Source organism: Xenopus laevis, chromosome 4L, assembly GCF_017654675.1.
Source record: "Xenopus laevis strain J_2021 chromosome 4L, Xenopus_laevis_v10.1, whole genome shotgun sequence".
Taxonomy (NCBI): domain Eukaryota; kingdom Metazoa; phylum Chordata; class Amphibia; order Anura; family Pipidae; genus Xenopus; species Xenopus laevis.
In genome coordinates, this window is record NC_054377.1 from 150899806 (window position 1) to 150920431 (window position 20626).

The 20626-nt window shown below is 40.1% G+C and overlaps 1 protein-coding gene across 6 annotated transcripts in view; it reads left to right on the forward strand.

Moving 5' to 3' along the window:
- The window catches only part of LOC108704021 (ERC protein 2-like), a 528894-nt gene that overhangs the window by 151882 nt on the left and 356386 nt on the right, over window positions 1-20626 (forward strand). For all 6 annotated transcript variants that reach the window (XM_041590955.1, XM_041590958.1, XM_041590956.1 and 3 more), the window contains 3 exons: window positions 10635-10772; window positions 15333-15473; window positions 16418-16558. In XM_041590955.1, coding sequence (XP_041446889.1) covers window positions 10635-10772; window positions 15333-15473; window positions 16418-16558 — 420 coding nt within the window. The remainder of the gene's footprint in view (window positions 1-10634; window positions 10773-15332; window positions 15474-16417; window positions 16559-20626) is intronic.

Below are 20626 nucleotides of genomic sequence, written 5' to 3' on the forward strand. Positions count from 1 at the left end.
TCAGAACCTTCTACACTGCCATTACCCTCAACTTCAGTAGGTACAGGAGAAGCATCTCCAGCACAGGGTGGGACATGTTTGCTTGTTGTAGTGAGACTGTACTGAATGATAATCAGGACACAATACGTGACCTCTCCTTGTTTATATTCCAGCGTTTCCTCGTCTGTTTCTAGTGAACCTAATGTACCAAGTGACTGCGTCTTTATTGTGGGGATCACCTTACTTCTCTTCAGGGACAGAGTATTGTGTTTATAGGAGAAAGAAGATTCGGGGAATATCAGGTTTTCCATTTGTTCCAAAGTAAAACTGCTCTCGCCGACCAAATGCTAATTTTATAGGCAAAATGCTGCCGGAATCAGGAAACACTAACAGAATGTCATCTTGTTCTGCTTCAGACGCTCATTGTCTGCCGCGTATTATAAATATCACAAACCCAACTGCCGTCTTGGAGTATCGACTGTGGTTTTCCCACAATCCATTTGGGAATCTTTAATTGTCCTCATTGAATGTTGTTCCCTTTTGAACTTGTTTCACTTTCCTTTATTCTCTTATTTGTCAGAGAATCTACGTTCCACTTACCCTTTATCTTACCTGGTGCTATTCCTATATTCAGATTTATACACCTCGGGCATATTTATCATACTGTGCAAAAAAGTGGAGTGAAGTATTAATAGTGATGTTGCCCAGAACAACCAATCAGCAATTAGATTTCTACAGTTAGAAATAAATGCAAAGATCTGATTGGTTGCAGCAACATCAACGATAAGTTTTTATTTTACTTTTTACACAGCATCATCAATAGACCCTCTTCTCTCTTCCTCCCCATCTCATTCTCTCTCCACATCTCACGGTCCAAGAGCAGTGATCTCCCATAAAAATGTAACCAAGCTTCTCCAGCCTCCTCCAAACTCCTTTCTATAACACCTTCACCATCTCTCCCTACTATACCTGCTATCCCACAGTCACACTCCCTTCCCAGAGACTATTATCCACTGTTACTATAGGCACCATCTCTCCCTACTATACCTGCTATCCCACAGTCACACTCCCTTCCCAGAGACTATTATCCACTGTTACTATAGACACCATCTCTCCCTACTATACCTGCTATCCCACAGTCACACTCCCTCCCAGAGACTATTATCCCACTGTTACTATAGACACATCTCTCCCTTACTATACCTGCTATCCCACAGTCACACTCCCTTCCCAGAGACTATTATCCACTGTTACTATAGGCACCATCTCTCCCTACTATACCTGCTATCCCACAGTCACACTCCCTTCCCAGAGACTATTATCCACTGTTACTATAGGCACCATCTCTCCCTACTATACCTGCTATCCCACAGTCACACTCCCTTCCCAGAGACTATTATCCACTGTTACTATAGACACATCTCTCCCTACTATACCTGCTATCCCACAGTCACACTCCCTTCCCAGAGACTATTATCCACTGTTACTATAGGCACCATCTCTCCCTACTATACCTGCTATCCCACAGTCACACTCCCTTCCCAGAGACTATTATCCACTGTTACTATAGACACATCTCTCCCTACTATACCTGCTATCCCACAGTCACACTCCCTTCCCAGCGACTATTATCCCACTGTTACTATAGGCACCATCTCTCCCTACTATACTTGCTATCCCACAGTCACACTCCCTTCCCAGAGACTATTATCCACTGTTACTATAGACACCATCTCTCCCTACTATACCTGCTATCCCACAGTCACACTCCCTTCCCAGAGACTATTATCCCACTGTTACTATAGACACCATCTCTCCCTACTATACCTGCTATCCCACAGTCACACTCCCTTCCCAGAGACTATTATCCCACTGTTACTATTTAGTGTTTAAAGCTACAACTTGATTCACCGTAACCCTGCCAATCAATATAAAATAGCCCCCAATGAATTCCTGCTACACTATTCGTGGTATTAGGCCACTGTGCCATTGAGTGGTGTGAAACGCATGAGGCTATTTGTTGGCTATTCTGATAAAATAAACAGTTTTTTCCTCTGGTGATTGAATTACTGAGTTTCTGCCCATTTATTATCTTATGAACAGGGAAAATATACAACAAAATGAATTGTATATAATAAACTAGAATACTTTACAACAGGTCAGTGTTACAATAAATGTACTGCCTTTATCCCTCTGCTTGAATAATGTGTGAGGCTTGTGCAGTTACAGTATAATTCCCATTTCTGGCACCAGAGGGCGCTGACGTATCCCATAAGAGACTGGTGGGTTGACATTTAGGCATTGGAATCAATTTGCAGAAAGAGAATTATTTAGAGCTTTGCAGTTTATAAACGTGAGGATTTAACCTGTGGGGAAGGTGAGACGGCTGACAAGGGGGCACAACGGGAACAAGGTATTTTCTTTTTTCTTAGAAGATCCCGTAGGTTTTAAGGACATTTTTTTAAACTGCATTTTTAGGAAGTTTGTGTTGTTGCAGCTTTGAAAATCCACAGTCTTTTTGCTTACGGACAGATAATAAAAGCAATTTTCCCTCTGAGAAGCTGAATTTCTGTGGAATTCCAGTGTCTGTCTGCAGGTGCCGTTTCATTTAATCCCTTGATTTGTTAAGAAGCATTCCTCAACCCCCAGCCATTAACTCTTGCCTTCAATCCCAGCCTCCTGCCACAAGGATGGAGAAACTGCAAAGATTTCAGTGGGATTAAGCAGTGGGTGGGGCTACAACACTCTGATGCGTAGAGGGGGCGGAGCAGTGGGTGGGGCTAGAACAAACTAATGGCAGTTTATAGGTGCCCCAATCACAGGCCATGACATTTATTTTATGGTGATTATATTTACTTTATATCATTTATCAATCCCCATGTCGAGGAGTTCGGATATATCTTATGTAAGTGTGTGATGGGGACTATATATAATATTATATTATAATCTCCTTAAAGGCAGCGACTGATGTAGATGATGTTTAGTTCTTTGTTAAGCCCAGGGGAATATATTGGCATTGTATAATTAAAAGATGATACAAATGTAAATGGGTATATATATAAACAGTAGAACCCCCATTTAACATTTTTCAGGGGACCAGAAAAAAAAAGGTGGAAAAAATTTAAAATCAGGGAAATATATTATGCATAATATATAGGTGAGACCACAAAACAACAATGTAAAATGAGGGAAAACTTAAAAAAAATTTAAATTAGGGGATTTAAAATTGAGGTTTCACTGTATATTCAACATCTCATTCCTGATTCAAGGAAGGTTAATATGAAGTTGCCCCTCCCTTTGCTGCTATAACTGCCCCGGTGCTTCTGGGAAGGTCCCACTAGGGGGCAGATTTATCAAAGGTTGAGGTGAATTTTCAAATGAAAAAAATCAAATTTCAAGCTATTTTTTGTGTACTTCGACTAGGGAATAGTCCAAATTCGATTAAAATTTGTAAAAAATTTGAAAATTCGAATATCGAAATTTATCATGTATTGTCACTTTAAAAATTCAACATCGACCATTCGCCATCTAAAACCTTCCGAATTGCTGTTTGAGCCTATGGGGGACCTTCGGAGCCTATGGGAAAATCTTCGAATCGAATTCAGTCGAATAGGCTATTCCTTCAATTCCTACGATTCAAATTCGTCCGAATATGGACCTATTTGATCGAAAACGGATCTATTCGACCAATAAAAACTTTGCCTTAATTTTGGATGCTCTTTTTTAATTCGAATGTCGAAGTTTTTTCAATTCAAAATTCGACCCTTGATAAATATGCCACTAATGTTGGAACATTGTTGCTGGGAGTTGTTGCTGGGAGTTGCTTCCATTCAGCCACAAGAGCATTAGGGAGGTTGGGCACTGATGTTGGGGATCAGACACACAGTTGGGGCTCCAATTCATCCCACAGGGTTTCAGTTGGGTTGAGGTCAGGGTTCTGTGCCCCCCCAGTGGTGTAACTAAAGTGCCCTGGGCCCCGCTTCAAAAAAACCTTCAGAGGGACCCGACACCCTCTGATCCCCTTTCTTCCTCCCGCCTCCACCCCTCCCATGCCCCTCCCCGACTCCACCCACGTTCCACCCCGACTTCACCCACGTCCCACCCTGATTGTCCCCTTCCTTGCCAATAAGAGAGAGCTGGGGAGGAGGGGGTTTTCTGTGGAGGAAGCAAATCTCACAGTCCGGGCCCCCTGTTCCCCAGGCCCCCCTGCAACTGTGGGATCTGCTTCCTCTATAGTGACACCACTGGGCCCCCAAAACTGTTCCACAAATTATATATATATATATATATATATATATATATATATATATATATATATATATATAGGGTTGCTCAGCTTGTTGCTGTTGATGACTAACTGTCTTATTTAGACCCCGGGCTCGGCACATCAATAGAAAATCCTTACAAGCTTCGGATGTGTAAACCCCAGACCTCACACTCTGAAAACACTCAGGAAAACTTCATGAGTGGCCTTGGTACCTTGCCCAGAACCTATTCCTCTAAGTGGTTCATACAAACAAGTCGAATGCAAACACTCCTTCTGCCACTTTTTAAAAAGTTATCTTTATTCCAAACGGCCAAAAACAGACATTGGCCTGACGCGTTTCATGTCTGGGCGACACCTATTCATGGGCACAATATGAAACACATTGGAAATTCAATTTAAAAGCCAAAAAGCAGGGATCTCCAACCTTTGTTACTCGTGAGCCACCTTCAAGTGTAAAAAGAGTTGGGGAGCAGCACAAGCATGAAAAATGTTCCTGGGGTGCCAAATAAGGGCTGTGATTGGCTATTTGGTGGCCCCTGTGTGGACTGGCAGCCTACAGGAGACTCCGTTTTGCAGTACATCTGGTTTTTATACAACCAAAACTTGCCTCCAAGCCAGAAATTCAAAAATAAGCTCCTGCTTTGAGGCCACTGGGAGCAACATCAGAGGGGTTGTAGAGCAACAAGCCACTGGTTGGGAATCACTGCCCAAAAGGATGTGACCTCACAAAAAGAAGCACACCCCTATTTATATATTTACCCCGTATCCTTCCCATTCTTCACTCCTATGAGATTAAGAGGGTTATTTATAAAGGATCGAGTTGTGTTTTCCATGAAAATTCGAGTTTATTTTTTTGGTCAAAATTCAAATTTTTTGTTAAAAAAAAATTCTAATTTTTAAAATCTGTTTAAAAAAAAAAAAAACTAAAAATTTTTGAGATTTATTATACCCCGAACCTGGAAATAGCTTGAATCTGAAAATACACCAGCTAAAACCCTTCAAGGGCATGTAGGAGTCAATGGCAGAGGTCCCTTGAACCATTTGAAGATGTTAATAGCCTTCATGAGGTTTTTTTCTGAGGGTTTTGGCCAAAAAATTCGAGTTATGAGTTAAAATCGAGGTATACAGAACTCTTAAAATTCGACCTTTGATAAATAACCCGCTAAATCTCAAAGGAGCAATCTGAGCATTACTTCATCAGTATCAATATTCTAGTCGATAACGCTTAAATACTGTCTTAAATACTTAAATTCTGTCTTAAGCTTAATGGTTGGGTTCCCGGTGGTCCCACAATACTTTAGTCTGACTGGAAGAAAGTAGACAGTCCCTGGTTAAGTAAAAAATAAAAAAAAAAATTCTAATTCTGCAGATTATGATGAAATGATGTCACAACAAATAATATTTCAGTCTCGACATTAACAAGAATTCATTTGCCGTAACCTGAGATCTCCGTGGCAACCAGCTCATTAGAATGGGGGATTTTTTTGTTCCGTTGTTTTCTTTGGATGTAAAAATTCTTTTAAATGAAAAATGTATATTTTGTGTTGACTTCAACAAAGTAAAACATCTCTGACTTTTTTTTTTTTTTTTAGTTCATGGGAAATTCAGATGGTTGGCTTAGAATACTTAGCAGGGAAGCCAATGCCTGTGATGTTTTTTGGGAAATAAAATCTTTAAGTACAATTAGCTCAAAATACCCAAGGTCTAATTAGGGAAAAGCTCAGGAACAACCATATTACAAATGACTGGACCAATATTTGGTGAAGAGGGGCCCCGATCAAGGCATATTGTCTAGGGCCCAGTAAAGGGGAGACACTGAAAGTTACAAAGACAAAATTCCTAGTACATAGTGAAAATATGTAACTGTGATTATTATACATTCTTTGTATTTTTATCCATTTCTCCCTACAGAGGACTCCTCCATAATTCTCTCCAGCATGGAACGTTTCTATGGTCAAAATCGTATTCGTTCACAGCAATACAGATAATTCCAGATGTAATTTCCTATAAAGTGACCTGTTATATTGTGTTTATCACCTGGATCAGTTTCCTCTTTGAGTTTCTAAAGAAATGTTGATTTTGTCCATTATTTGCATTTCTCACACAAAAATGTCTGACTTTGGAATTACAGTCTTGTGACACTCAAACTATGTATGTATTTCTCCTATACACAGAGCTGTACATACAAGTGTCTGTCATTCCATTCTGGATATTTGGACACACAAGTTAGTGATGTTTTTTCTGTAACATTGTGTCTGTAGCGCATCTCGAGAACAATGAGGGAAAAGTTGTGAGGGTTGTCAAATGTAGAGGGAGGGTGGGTTGGTGAGTGTAGAGAGTGGGTGGGCTGGTGAGTGAAGAGGGAGGGTGGGTTGGTGAGTGTAGAGAGTGGGTGGGTTGGTGAGTGAAGAGGGAGGGAGGGAGGGTGGGTTGGTGAGTGTAGAGAGTGGGTGGGCTGGTGAGTGAAGAGGGAGGGTGGGTTGGTGAGTGTAGAGAGTGGGTGGGTTGGTGAGTGAAGAGGGAGGGAGGGAGGGTGGGTTGGTGAGTGTAGAGAGTGGGTGGGTTGGTGGGTGAAGAGGGAGGGAGGTTGGGTTGGTGAGTGTAGAGAGTGGGTGGGTTGGTGAGTGTAGAGGGAAGGAGGGTGGGGCAGTTCAGGGGTTGGTGAGTGTAGAGGGAGGGTGGGGCAATTCTGGGGCTGCGTGGGTTGTGAGTGTAGATGGAGGGAGTGTAGAGGGAGGGTGGTTTAGTGAGTGTAGAGGGAGAGAGGGTGGTTTGGTGAGCATAAACGGAGGAGGGTGGGACAGTTCAGGGGGTTGTGAGTGTAGAGGGAGGGTGGGGCAGTTCAGGGGTTGTGAGTGTAGAGGGAGGGTGGGGCAGTTCTGGGGCTGGGTGGGTTGTGAGTGTAGATGGAGGGAGGTTGGTGAGTATAGAGGGAGGGTGGGTTGGTGAGCGTAAAGAGAGGGAGGGTGGGGCAGTTCTGGGGTTGGTGAGTGAAGTGGGAGGGTCAGGGATTGTAGGGGCAGGGAGGGTGGGGGAATGTAGGGTAGAGAGGGTGCAGGGACAGAAAGTACAAAGTGTGTATATGGAGAAACAAGCCATGGTGACATCAAACCCTCCCAACAAGAGTGGGCATAGAAGGCAATAGTGATACCACAATGTACAATGGAACCAAATGTACCCCCCCCAAAATATACAAAAAGGATTTTAATAGTAATACCCAATGACCCAAGCAACCAGCCATTTATGTATAAGCCTGAATAAAGGGAAATAGAATATTCACAGCCAATGAATCTGGAAGGTGGTTTCCTTTGGAAAGAGAGAAAAAAATCAATAGACACTAAACTTTAAAAAAAATATTTAAAAAAGAAAGCCCTTGTACTTGTGAGTAGATGACTTCCATCTGAAACATTCTGAAACTTGTCCTTTAAAGAAAAATCATTTTGGTTCCAGGCGGATGAAGAAGACGGATGAGGCCGATGTGTTTGAATTCGGTGTATTTGTATTCACTTTGGCGGAATGTTCTGAATTTAATCACAATCCCCCCTTGAGAATCATTTGTCTTGTGTGAATGTTCCAGTTTGCTGTAACCTTACGCTTATCGTGTTATCTACGTGTAATCCTCTGTGTATACGACTGCTTCGTGCCCCCGACATTTATACACCTCCAAACACACGGACCTTAGAGCAGCGGCGAGGGGGAGTTCTGTACTTTTTGTTGTGACTCCATTCTGGGTCGTTGGACCTGGTGTGAAACATTTGACATTTAATTCCTGAGAACAAAGTGCCATCTCCAAATTGCCAGTAAATTAGTGCTTTTGTATCAAGCTAGCAACTGATCTAAGGTATGTACTATTAGCAATGTCATGGTTCAAAACCCGCAATTAGGCTAAACCCCTTCGACAAAAACACTGGCTTTGTGCTAGCCGCCATATTGTTTCCCTTAGACAGTACAGTATGAGGGTATAGCTGATTGTGTGCCCAGAACATTCCTTCTCTGTATATTTGTATTTATACATATGGGAGGAGGAGGTGCCATATTGATTCCCTTAGACAGTACAGTATGAGGGTATAGCTTATTGTGTGCCAGAACATTCCTTCTCTGTATATTTGTATTTATACATATGGGAGGAGGAGGTGCCATTTGATTCCCTTAGACAGTACAGTATGAGGGTATAGCTTATTGTGTGCCCAGAACATTCCTTCTCTGTATATTTGTATTTATACATAATGGGAGGAGGGAGGTGCCATATTGATTCCCTTAGACAGTACAGTATGAGGGTATAGCTTATTGTGTGCCCAGAACATTCCTTCTCTGTATATTTGTATTTATACATATGGGAGGAGGAGGTGCCATATTGATTCCCTTAGACAGTACAGTATGAGGGTATAGCTTATTGTGTGCCCAGAACATTCCTTCTCTGTATATTTGTATTTATACATATGGGAGGAGGAGGGTGCCATATTGATTCCCTTAGACAGTACAGTATGAGGGTATAGCTTATTGTGTGCCCAGAACATTCCTTCTCTGTATATTTGTATTTATACATATGGGAGGAGGAGGTGCCATATTGATTCCCTTAGACAGTACAGTATGAGGGTATAGCTTATTGTGTGCCCAGAACATTCCTTCTCTGTATATTTGTATTTATACATATGGGAGGAAGGAGGTGCCATATTGATTCCCTTAGACAGTACAGTATGAGGGTATAGCTTATTGTGTGCCCAGAACATTCCTTCTCTGTATATTTGTATTTATACATATGGGAGGAGGTGCCATATTGATTCCCTTAGACAGTACAGTATGAGGGTATAGCTTATTGTGTGCCCTGATCATTCCTTCTCTGTATATTTGTATTTATACATATGGGAGGAGGAGGTGCCATATGATTCCCTTAGACAGTACAGTATGAGGGTATAGCTTATTGTGTGCCCAGAACATTCCTTCTCTGTATATTTGTATTTATACATATGGGAGGAGGTGCCATATTGATTCCCTTAGACAGTACAGTATGAGGGTATAGCTTATTGTGTGCCCAGAACATTCCTTCTCTGTATATTTGTATTTATACATATGGGAGGAGGTGCCATATTGATTCCCTTAGACAGTACAGTATGAGGGTATAGCTTATTGTGTGCCCAGAACATTCCTTCTCTGTATATTTGTATTTATACATATGGGAGGAGGTGCCATATTGATTCCCTTAGACAGTACAGTATGAGGGTATAGCTTATTGTGTGCCCAGAACATTCCTTCTCTGTATATTTGTATTTATACATATGGGAGGAGGAGGTGCCATATTGATTCCCTTAGACAGTACAGTATGAGGGTATAGCTTATTGTGTGCCCAGAACATTCCTTCTCTGTATATTTGTATTTATACATATGGGAGGAGGTGCCATATTGATTCCCTTAGACAGTACAGTATGAGGGTATAGCTTATTATGTGCCCAGAACATTTCTTCTCTGTATATTTGTATTTATACATATGGGAGGAGGGAGGTGCCATATTGATTCCCTTAGACAGTACAGTATGAGGGTATAGCTTATTATGTGCCCAGAACATTTCTTCTCTGTATATTTGTATTTATACATATGGGAGGAGGGAGGTGCCACATTGATTCCCTTAGAAAGTACAGTATGAGGGTATAGCTTATCGTGTGCCCAGAACATTCCTTCTCTGTATATTTGTATTTATACATATGGGAGGAGGAGGTGCCATATTGATTCCCTTAGACAGTACAGTATGAGGGTATAGCTTATCGTGTGCCCAGAACATTCCTTCTCTGTATATTTGTATTTATACATATGGGAGGAGGAGGTGCCATATTGATTCCCTTAGACAGTACAGTATGAGGGTATAGCTTATCGTGTGCCCAGAACATTCCTTCTCTGTATATTTGTATTTATACATATGGGAGGAGGTGCCATATTGATTCCCTTAGACAGTACAGTATGAGGGTATAGCTTATTGTGTGCCCAGAACATTCCTTCTCTGTATATTTGTATTTATACATATGGGAGGAGGAGGTGCCATATTGATTCCCTTAGACAGTACAGTATGAGGGTATAGCTTATTGTGTGCCCAGAACATTCCTTCTCTGTATATTTGTATTTATACATATGGGAGGAGGTGCCATATTGATTCCCTTAGACAGTACAGTATGAGGGTATAGCTTATTGTGTGCCCAGAACATTCCTTCTCTGTATATTTGTATTTATACATATGGGAGGAGGAGGTGCCATATTGATTCCCTTAGACAGTACAGTATGAGGGTATAGCTTATTGTGTGCCCAGAACATTCCTTCTCTGTATATTTGTATTTATACATATGGGAGGGAACTCTGTTGCTGAAATGTGAATGTGAGACATATTTCATTTTCTTCCCAGATTGAAAACCTTCAGGAGCAGTTGAGAGACAAAGACAAACAACTGATCAACCTGAAAGACCGAGTCAAGTCGTTGCAGACTGATTCCAGTAATACAGACACAGCCCTGGTGACGCTGGAAGAAGCTCTCTCGGAAAAGGTATCAGCAGAAGATTTGGATATTGGGGTGGCCACCTTTCGAGTTGCATTAGGGTGCTCATATGGATGGACATAGGGAGATAGGGTGGGTGCCAGAGGAAAACAAATGGAAACAATGGCAGCTCCAGCAAGAATAAAGCTTTGATAATGACACCTTCACTGATACGAGGAAGATGGAAGTGATTTATACATAACATTTTAAATAGTTACTTTATAAGAATTTAACAGGAAAGTAAATGTGTAACTTTTATCAATCCTTATAAAAGGGATATCCTTATTGGAGGAGATTCGCATATCTGGCACTGAGCCTCAAAGGGGTTGTTCACCTTGAAATTAACTTTTCGTATTACGTAGCGAGACAAATTGCAATTGGTTTTCATTTTTTATTATTTTTTATTTTTAAGTTACTTAAATTTTTTTCCCGGCAGTTCTCCAGTTTTACAGATTCAACAATCTGGTTGCTATGGTCCAAATTCCCCTAGCAACCATGGATTGATTTGAATAAGAGACTGGAATATGAATAGGAGAGGCTTGAATAGAAAGATGAGTAATAAAAAGTAACAATACATTTGTAGCCTTACAGAGTATTTGTTTTTTAGATGGGGTCAGTGACCCTAATTTGAAAGCTGGAAAGAGTCTGAAGAAGAAGGCAAATAATTTAAAAAAACCATAAAAAATACGTAATTAAGACCAATAGAAAAGTCATGATTTTTATGATGTTTACACTGCAAATAATTCACTCTACAATATAAAATGTCATTCCTGAAGCAGCAAGTGTATTTAGTTTTAATATTGGTGTGTAGGTGCATCTCAGGTAATTTTGCCTGGTCATGTGATTTCAGAAAGAGCCAGCACTTTAGGATGGAACTGCTTTCTGGCAGGCTGTTGTTTCTCCTACTCAATGTAACTGAATGTGTCTCAGTGGGACCTGGGTTTTACTATTGAGAGTTGTTCTTAGATCTACCAGGCAGCTGTTATCTTGTGTTAGGGAGCTGCTATCTGGTTACCTTCCCATTGTTCTGTTGTTAGGCTGCTGGGGGGGGGTGATATCACTCCAACTTGCAGTACAGCAGTAACGAGAGACTGAAGTTTATCTGCTTATTAGTCACATGACTGGGGGCAGCTGGGAAACTGACAATATGTCTAGCCCCATGTCAGATTTCCAAATTTCAGGGCATAATTCTGCTGGAGCAGCACCATTAACTGATGTGTTTTTAAAAAAAAAAACAAACCCACATATTTTCCCATGACAGTATCCCTTTAACTTAAAGCTGAACCACCCCTTTAAGGCATTATAGTGCGGCTAAGCAGGAACCCAGATGGCTACCCCTATCAGCAAGCACTGTGCCTGATTTTTAGGGATGCACTGAATCCAGGATTCGGTTTGGTATTTTGCCTTTTTCAGCAGGATACGGATTCAGCGGAACGAACCAAATCCAAATCCTAATTTGCATATACAAATTAGGGGCGGGAGGGAAATCACATGACTTTTTGTCACAAAACAAGGAAGTAAAAACTGTTTTCCCCTTCCCACCCCTAATTTGTGTATGCAAATTAGGATTCGGTTCCTTCCAGACTTGATGTATAAGGTCCCAGGGCTAAATATTGGCGTTCCTGAGTCCGGCAATTGAGCGTATGGACGGAATTCCTCGTAGAATCTCAGCCATTGAGCTGTGTTATAGAAAGGACAGGGCTGCCAATATAAATACACGTAAAACAGAAAGTCACTGTTGAGAGTTTATACGTAGTTCTTGTTAATGACGGGGAAGCCTTGGATCCTCACACTCATCATACCATAATCATAGTCGGAGACAATTAAAGGGGAACTATCACTGTCATTTGCAAATGCTATTTGTAAATAATTACAGTTTTATTCGTCAGGTCCCTTAAACTGACATATTTCTTCTTCAGGCAACTTACTCATAGTGTGAGCCCTAAACTGACATAATGAGCATTTGGCTGTAAAATGAATTAGGCTGGGTATAACGTGATACTGAGTGGCCTAGTCATCTATTTGGAATGCCCATCTGCTTAAAGGGGTTGTTCACCTTTAAATTAAAGGGATACTGTCATGGGAAAAAAAAATGTTTTCATAATGAATCAGTTAATAGTGCTGCTCCAGCAGAATTCTGCACTGAAATCCATTTCTCAAAAGAGCAAACAGATATTTTTTATATTCAATGTGACATAGGGCTAGACATATTGTCAATTTCCCAGCTGCCCCAAGTCAGGTGACTTGCCCTCTGATAAACTTCAATCACTCTTTACTGCTGTACTGCAAGTTGAAGTGATATCACCCCCTCCCTTTCCCCCCAGCAGCCAAACAAAAGAACAATGGGAAGTTAACCAGATAGCAGCTCCCTAACACAAGATAACAGCTGCCTGGTAGATCTAAGAACAACACTCAATAGTAAAATCCAGGTCCCACTGAGACACATTCAGTTACATTGAGAAGGAAAAACAGCAGCCTGCCAGAAAGCATTTCTCTCCTAAAGTGCAGGCACAAGTCACATGACCAGGGGCAGCTGGGAAATTGACAAAATGTCTAGCCCCATGTCAGATTTCAAAATTGAATATAAAAAAATCTGTTTGCTCTTTTGAGAAATGGATTTCAGTGCAGAATTATGCTGGAGTAGCTCTATTAACTGATGTGTTTTGAAAAAAAACATGTTTTCCAATGACAGGATCCCTTTAACTGTTAGTATGATGTAGAGAGTGATATTCTGATTGTTTTTTTATTACTATTTGTGGCTTTTGACTTATTTAGCTTTTTATTCAGCAGCTCTCCAGTTTGCAGTATCAGAAATCTGGTTGTTAGGTTACAAACTCCCCTAGCAACCATGCACTGATATGAATAAGAGACTGGAATATGAATAGGAGAGGCCTGAATAGGAGGAGAAATAAAAAGTAGCAATAACAATGAATTTTGTTTTTAGATGGGGTCAGTGACCCCTATTTGAAAGCTGGAAAGAGTCCGAAGCAGAAGGCAAATAATTAAAAAAAACTATAAAAATATAAAGAATGAAGACCAATTGAAAAGTTGCTTAGACTTAAATATACTAAAAGTAAACTTAAAGGTGAACCACCCTTGTTATTGTTAGTTTATCCACAGAATATATTCTCCCCATAAGTCAATTGTAAGCCGTTTTTATATCTCCAGTACAGACCTAAAACCCCCTAGGATGGAGCAAGCAATAAAGTGAAGCTTCATGTCGATTGAGTGGAGCCCAGGGATCCTGGCTCTGCAGCCTTTAAAGGGGCAGTTCACATTTCAATTAACTTTTAGTATGTTATAAAATGGCTAATTCTAAGCAACTTTTCAATTGGTCTTGGTGTTTTTTATACTTTTTTTTTGCCTTCTTCCTACTTTTTATTACTCATCTTTCTATTCAGGCCTCTGTTATTGAATAGCTAATTCTAAGAAACTTTTCAATGAGCCTTCATTTTTTTCTTTTTTTGTAGTTTTTGAAATATTTGCCTTCTTCTGACTTGTTCCAGCTTTCAGATTGGGCGTCACTGACCTCAACTACAGAAGAAATGCTTTGTAATGCTAAGTTTATTGTTATTACTCGTGTTTCTATTCAGGCCTCTCCTATTCATGTTCCAGCCTCTTATTCAAATCAGTGCATGGTTGCTAGGGGAATTTGGACCATAGTAACCAGACTGCTGAAATTACAAACTGGAGAGCTGCTGAATTAAAAGCTAAATAAGTCAAGAACCACAAATAATAAAAAATGAAAACCAATTGCAAATTTTCTCACAATATCCCTCTCTAAGTCATACTAACAGTTAATTTAAAGGTGAACAACCCCTTTAAAAGGAATGTTCCTCAAAAAGCCCCATGGAGCTTCGTTAAAATGAAAACATCTTTAAACCTGAAAGTGAAAAGGTAAAATAAATTTGAAAAGTGATCAAGTGAGCAGTTCCCAGATCTGGGGAAAAGCTTTATTAGATCTGCTGGGTAATCGAGTCAGGCATACAGCCCCCAATCTAAAACAAATGGGCCTTTGAAGAAATCGAGTCAGCCAATCACTTCTCCCTAATTTAGTGATTACGTTTTGTGCAAAAGTCCTGACTCCTGATCTACGGAATTTTTCTCTTTTCCCATAAATACAGATGTGAAATCTGCAGACACAGAAAAGTGAGTGACGACGGAGCTTTAATCATCAGATCCCACTAATCACTGAGTGGAGAATTAAAAGCCTTTCATTAGTTGTGCTTATAGTGTTACTAACTCTATTAACACCTCATTCTATAACCCCTTGCATGGCCGTCTCTCTCTGTGTCTGTCACTACACTAATAAGGTTCAATTATAATAACCTGCCTTAAAGGAGAAGGAAACATTAAACACTCATGGGTGACAATATGTTGGGCAATTCTCCATGTGGCAAATCACTGGGGTTGCACAAAATCTCAGACGGGGCCTGGAAATTTGTTTTGCGGGAGCTCAGGTCTCTCTATTGATAAATAGAATTTATTTCCCCATTCACAATGGTGTAGCCTGAGCTATGGCCTGTCTCTAATGTAAGTGTCTCTGCTACTTGTGCCTTGTTTTCCTAGGAACGAATAATTGAGCGTTTGAAAGAACAACGAGAGAGAGATGACCGAGAGCGACTAGAGGAAATAGAAAACTACAAGAAGGAAAACAAAGATCTGAAAGAGAAAATCAACACATTACAAGCGGAGCTGATGGACAAAGAGGTGCACTTTATTGGTTTAGATGCACATAAGTACTGGGCAATCCAGGAGGAAATATGTTGGGACTTAAATATGTAATATATAGAGACAGAGACAAGAGAAAAATGTTGGAAGGGTTACTGTCTGCTCTCTCTCATTTCCCTACAGAAATAGGGATTGGTAGCACTAGATAGGTACCTAATATATAGAGACAAGAGGAAAGTGTTGGAAGGGTTACTGTCTGCTCTCTCTCATTTCCCTACAGAAATAGGGATTGGTAGCACTAGATAGGTACCTAATATATAGAGACAAGAGAGAAGTGTTGGAAGGGTTACTGTCTGCTCTCTCTCATTTCCCTACAGAAATAGGGATTGGTAGTACTAGATAGGTACCTAATATATAGAGACAAGAGGAAAGTGTTGGAAGGGTTACTGTCTGCTCTCTCTCATTTCCCTACAGAAATAAGGATTGGTAACACTAGATAGGTACCTAATATATAGAGACAAGAGGAAAGTGTTGGAAGGGTTACTGTCTGCTCTCTCTCATTTCCCTACAGAAATAGGGATTGGTAACACTAGATAGGTACCTAATATATAGAGACAAGAGGAAAGTGTTGGAAGGGTTACTGTCTGCTCTCTCTCATTTCCCTACAGAAATAGGGATTGGTAACACTAGATAGGTACCTAATATAGAGAGACAGAGACTAGAGGAAAGTGTTGGATTCGTAGCACTAGACAGGTGCCTAATATATAAAAAATGTAGAAATGTTTAACTTACTTGGACTATGGGGGAAATAGTATTCCGTTATTTTATGATAATGGGATCATGGATAACAAATCCAAAAATAGGTCTTTGGTCGAATGAAGGCATAGAAGTAAGTGGGGGGTGCTGTATTCAAATTGTGAATATTGGGGGGGGGTAATTAGTTGTATTGACAGTTTTTATTGTAATTAATTATGCAAATACAGACAAGCCTAATTGACTTGAAGGAACACGCCTCAACGCTGGCCTCCTCGGGTGTAAAACGAGATTCCAAAATGAAATCGCTGGAAATGGCCATCGAGCAGAAGAGAGAAGAGTGCAATAAGTTAGAGGCGCAGTTACAAAAGGTGAGAAGAATGAGAATCACAAAATTCACAGTTTTATTTAATAATCTCCCAGCATGCTCGGCTGGATGGGGATTCTGGGAGATTTTTCAGGCCACATAAGAGAATTGAGCCAACGCTCTGCTCCTGTTATCAGATAATATGACTCCCCCTCTTCAAAGCAGAGTTTGATCACAGGCTAGAGGAATATATTTCGGGAAGTTTATATATATATAATGGCCTGTCCACAAGGAAACTGAGATTAATCAGAGACATTACCGGTAATGAACATTCTATTTTCCCATTAATATGACAGACTGAGCCCACTGATAAGAGACATAACAGATACACAGCTCTCTGTGTGATTGTTCTTTCTGTCTGTCTACTGTATCTGTCTGTATGTTCTTATTTATCCATTCCCTCATACCTTTCTCCATCTATATACGTCTCTACTTGTCTGTCTGCCTCCCTCTCTCTGTGGCATCTATTTCTGTATCTCAGTCTATGTGTTTAGCTGTATTTTTCTGTCTCTGTCTGTCTGTCTATATATCTCCCTCTCTATGTAACATTGTATGTGTTTGTACTTAAAGGGGACCTGTCACCTTAAGAAATAATTCCAAATCCTATTTTATGATGTTAGTCAAGCAAAATAAACATCACCTGCACTTTAAAAAGTATTTAAATCTCTGGGTTTTTTTGTCTTGGAATTCACAATAACAGCAATTAGGCAGCAGCCATTTTCTTCACACTATTCTGTCACACTATCTATCATCTATCTATCTATCTATCTATCATCTAATCTATGATCTATCTATCTATCTATCATCTATCTATTTATTTATCATCTATCCATCTATCTATACTCTATCTATCATCTCTTTATCATCTATCTGTGTCACTATTATCTATCTATCTATCATTATCTATCTATCTATCTATCTATCTATCTATCTATCTATCTATCTATTTATTATCAATCTATTTATCATCTATATATTATCTATCTATCAATCATCTATCTATCTATCTATCTATCTATCTATCTATCTATCTATCTATCTATCTATCTATCTATCTATCTATCTATCTATCTATCTATCTATCCATCCTCTATCTATATCTATCTATCTATCTATTTATCTACCTATCAATCCATTATCTAATTGTCCTCTCTTGGTCTTTACTATCTCTATAGCTATATGTCTGTCAATCTCTATGTATCAATAACCTTTCTGTAAAACTCCCAGCATTCTCCAGCAGAACTGTGTGGTTGGCAGGACATTCTGGGAGTGTGTTGCTTTATTATCTGGATTAGTTATAATGTAGCTCGGTGTTTTATAACCAACCCACTATACTGGGGGGGGGGGTTGTAGTTATTAACATTGGAGACAAACATCACCAGCGATGCTGCCCATAGCAACCAATCAGCAATTAGATTAGAACAGTCGGCTACAAGTTAGACATCAAAACTAAGATCTGATTGGTTGCTATGGGCAGCATCACTGGTGATGTTTCTCTCCAATGTTAATAAATAGGCCCCTTGGAGAGAATTGAAGCACAGTTGAAGGTCACCTGACCTGATCGCTCCTCAGATTCCTTTCTGCATTACAATCTGGAATTTGTCCAACTTTTTATTATTTTAAACTTCTATCTAATATATATATATATATCAGTATCTCTGTCCAGCACTTATCTCTGCTTAATATGCATCATGCGTCTCCAATCAACATCAGAGTTGAACAGAGGCTGAGCAGCTAATGGAGATATTGGGACAACACTTTGTCTGAGTGCCACTCACATAACAACCCTCCCCACTAATGATGGAAACCACTAAATTACCCTGTGATTACAACCGGCCAGGCACTTGCCATTAACCTATTTACTTAATTAGCCATTAACTCTTAGCCACTCCCACAGGCACTCAGCAGCCGTCCCATCCGTCTGTAATTGTCTGCCGGGTGCTCATTAGACCTGGACAAACACCCGGCCACTTCCCTCTAGAATTATTTCTGCTGCACTCGCCCATTATTCATCTCAAGCCTGATAAATGGCACTTTGTTTTCTCCAACTGCCAGGGACAAGCCAGTTTGTAGCCACTGATGATGTTTGTCTTTCACTTAACTCCTTGGGTTCTGACCTGCTTTGTAACCTTATTTAAATGGGGATGTAACCCCAAAATATAATTATTAAGGAAATTTAATAATAGAAAATAAAGAGAAAATAGGATAACATATCCACATTTGAAAATATTAAAGAATATTAAAAGTCACAAGATTTTATGATTGATTCAAATCCATATGCTGGACCAATCCATAGTTCAGGGAACTGAGTATCACTCATGTATTATAAGGAATAATGTACCCCCTACTGTAAATGATAAGGATATTAGAAGTCACTGAGGGGTTGTTCTGTGACCATATAAAGGCACAAGGCTACAGGCTGAGTTATACAGGGAACTCTGAGTATCACTCATGTATTATAAGGGATAATGTACCCCCTACTGTAAATGATAAGGATATTAGAAGTCACTGAGGGGTTGTTCTGTGACCATATAAAGGCACAAGGCTGCAGGCTGAGTTATACAGGGAACTCTGAGTATCACTCATGTATTATAAGGGATAATGTACCCCCTACTGTAAATGATAAGGATATTAGAAGTCACTGAGGGGTTGTTCTGTGACCATATAAAGGCACAAGGCTGCAGGCTGAGTTATACAGGGAACTCTGAGTATCACTCATGTATTATAAGGGATAATGTACCCCCTACTGTAAATGATAAGGATATTAGAAGTCACTGAGGGGTTGTTCTGTGACCATATAAAGGCACAAGGCTGCAGGCTGAGTTATACGAGGAACTCTGAGTATCACTCATGTATTATAAGGGATAATGTACCCCCTACTGTAAATGATAAGGATATTAGAAGTCACTGAGGGGTTGTTATGTGACCATATAAAGGCACAAGGCTGCAGGCTGAGTTATACAGGGAACTCTGAGTATCACTCATGTATTATAAGGGATAATGTCTCCGCTACTGTAAATGATAAGGATATTAGAAGTCACTGAGGGGTTGTTCTGTGACCATATAAAGGCACAAGGCTGCAGGCTGAGTTATACAGGGAACTCTGAGTATCACTCATGTATTATAAGGGATAATGTACCCCCTACTGTAAATGATAAGGATATTAGCAGTCACTGAGGGGTTGTTCTGTGACCATATAAAGGCACAAGGCTGCAGGCTGAGTTATACAGGGAACTCTGAGTATCACTCATGTATTATAAGGGATAATGTACCCCCTACTGTAAATGATAAGGATATTAGAAGTCACTGAAGGGTTGTTCTGTGACCATATAAAGGCACAAGGCTGCAGGCTGAGTTATACAGGGAACTCTGAGTATCACTCATGTATTATAAGGGATAATGTACCCCCTACTGTAAATGATAAGGATATTAGAAGTCACTGAAGGGTTGTTCTGTGACCATATAAAGGCACAAGGCTGCAGGCTGAGTTATACAGGGAACTCTGAGTATCACTCATGTATTATAAGGGATAATGTACCCCCTACTGTAAATGATAAGGATATTAGAAGTCACTGAGGGGTTGTTCTGTGACCATATAAAGGCACAAGGCTGCAGGCTGAGTTATACGAGGAACTCTGAGTATCACTCATGTATTATAAGGGATAATGTACCCCCTACTGTAAATGATAAGGATATTAGAAGTCACTGAGGGGTTGTTATGTGACCATATAAAGGCACAAGGCTGCAGGCTGAGTTATACAGGGAACTCTGAGTATCACTCATGTATTATAAGGGATAATGTACCCCCCACTGTAAATGATAAGGATATTAGAAGTCACTGAGGGGTTGTTCTGTGACCATATAAAGGCACATGGCTGCAGGCTGAGTTATACAGGGAATTCTGAGTATCACTCATGTATTATATAAGGGATAATGTACCCCCTACTGTAAATGATAAGGATATTAGAAGTCACTGAGGGATTGTTCTGTGACCATATAAAGGCACAAGGCTGCAGGCTGAGTTATACAGGGAACTCTGAGTATCACTCCTGTATTATAAGGGATAATGTAC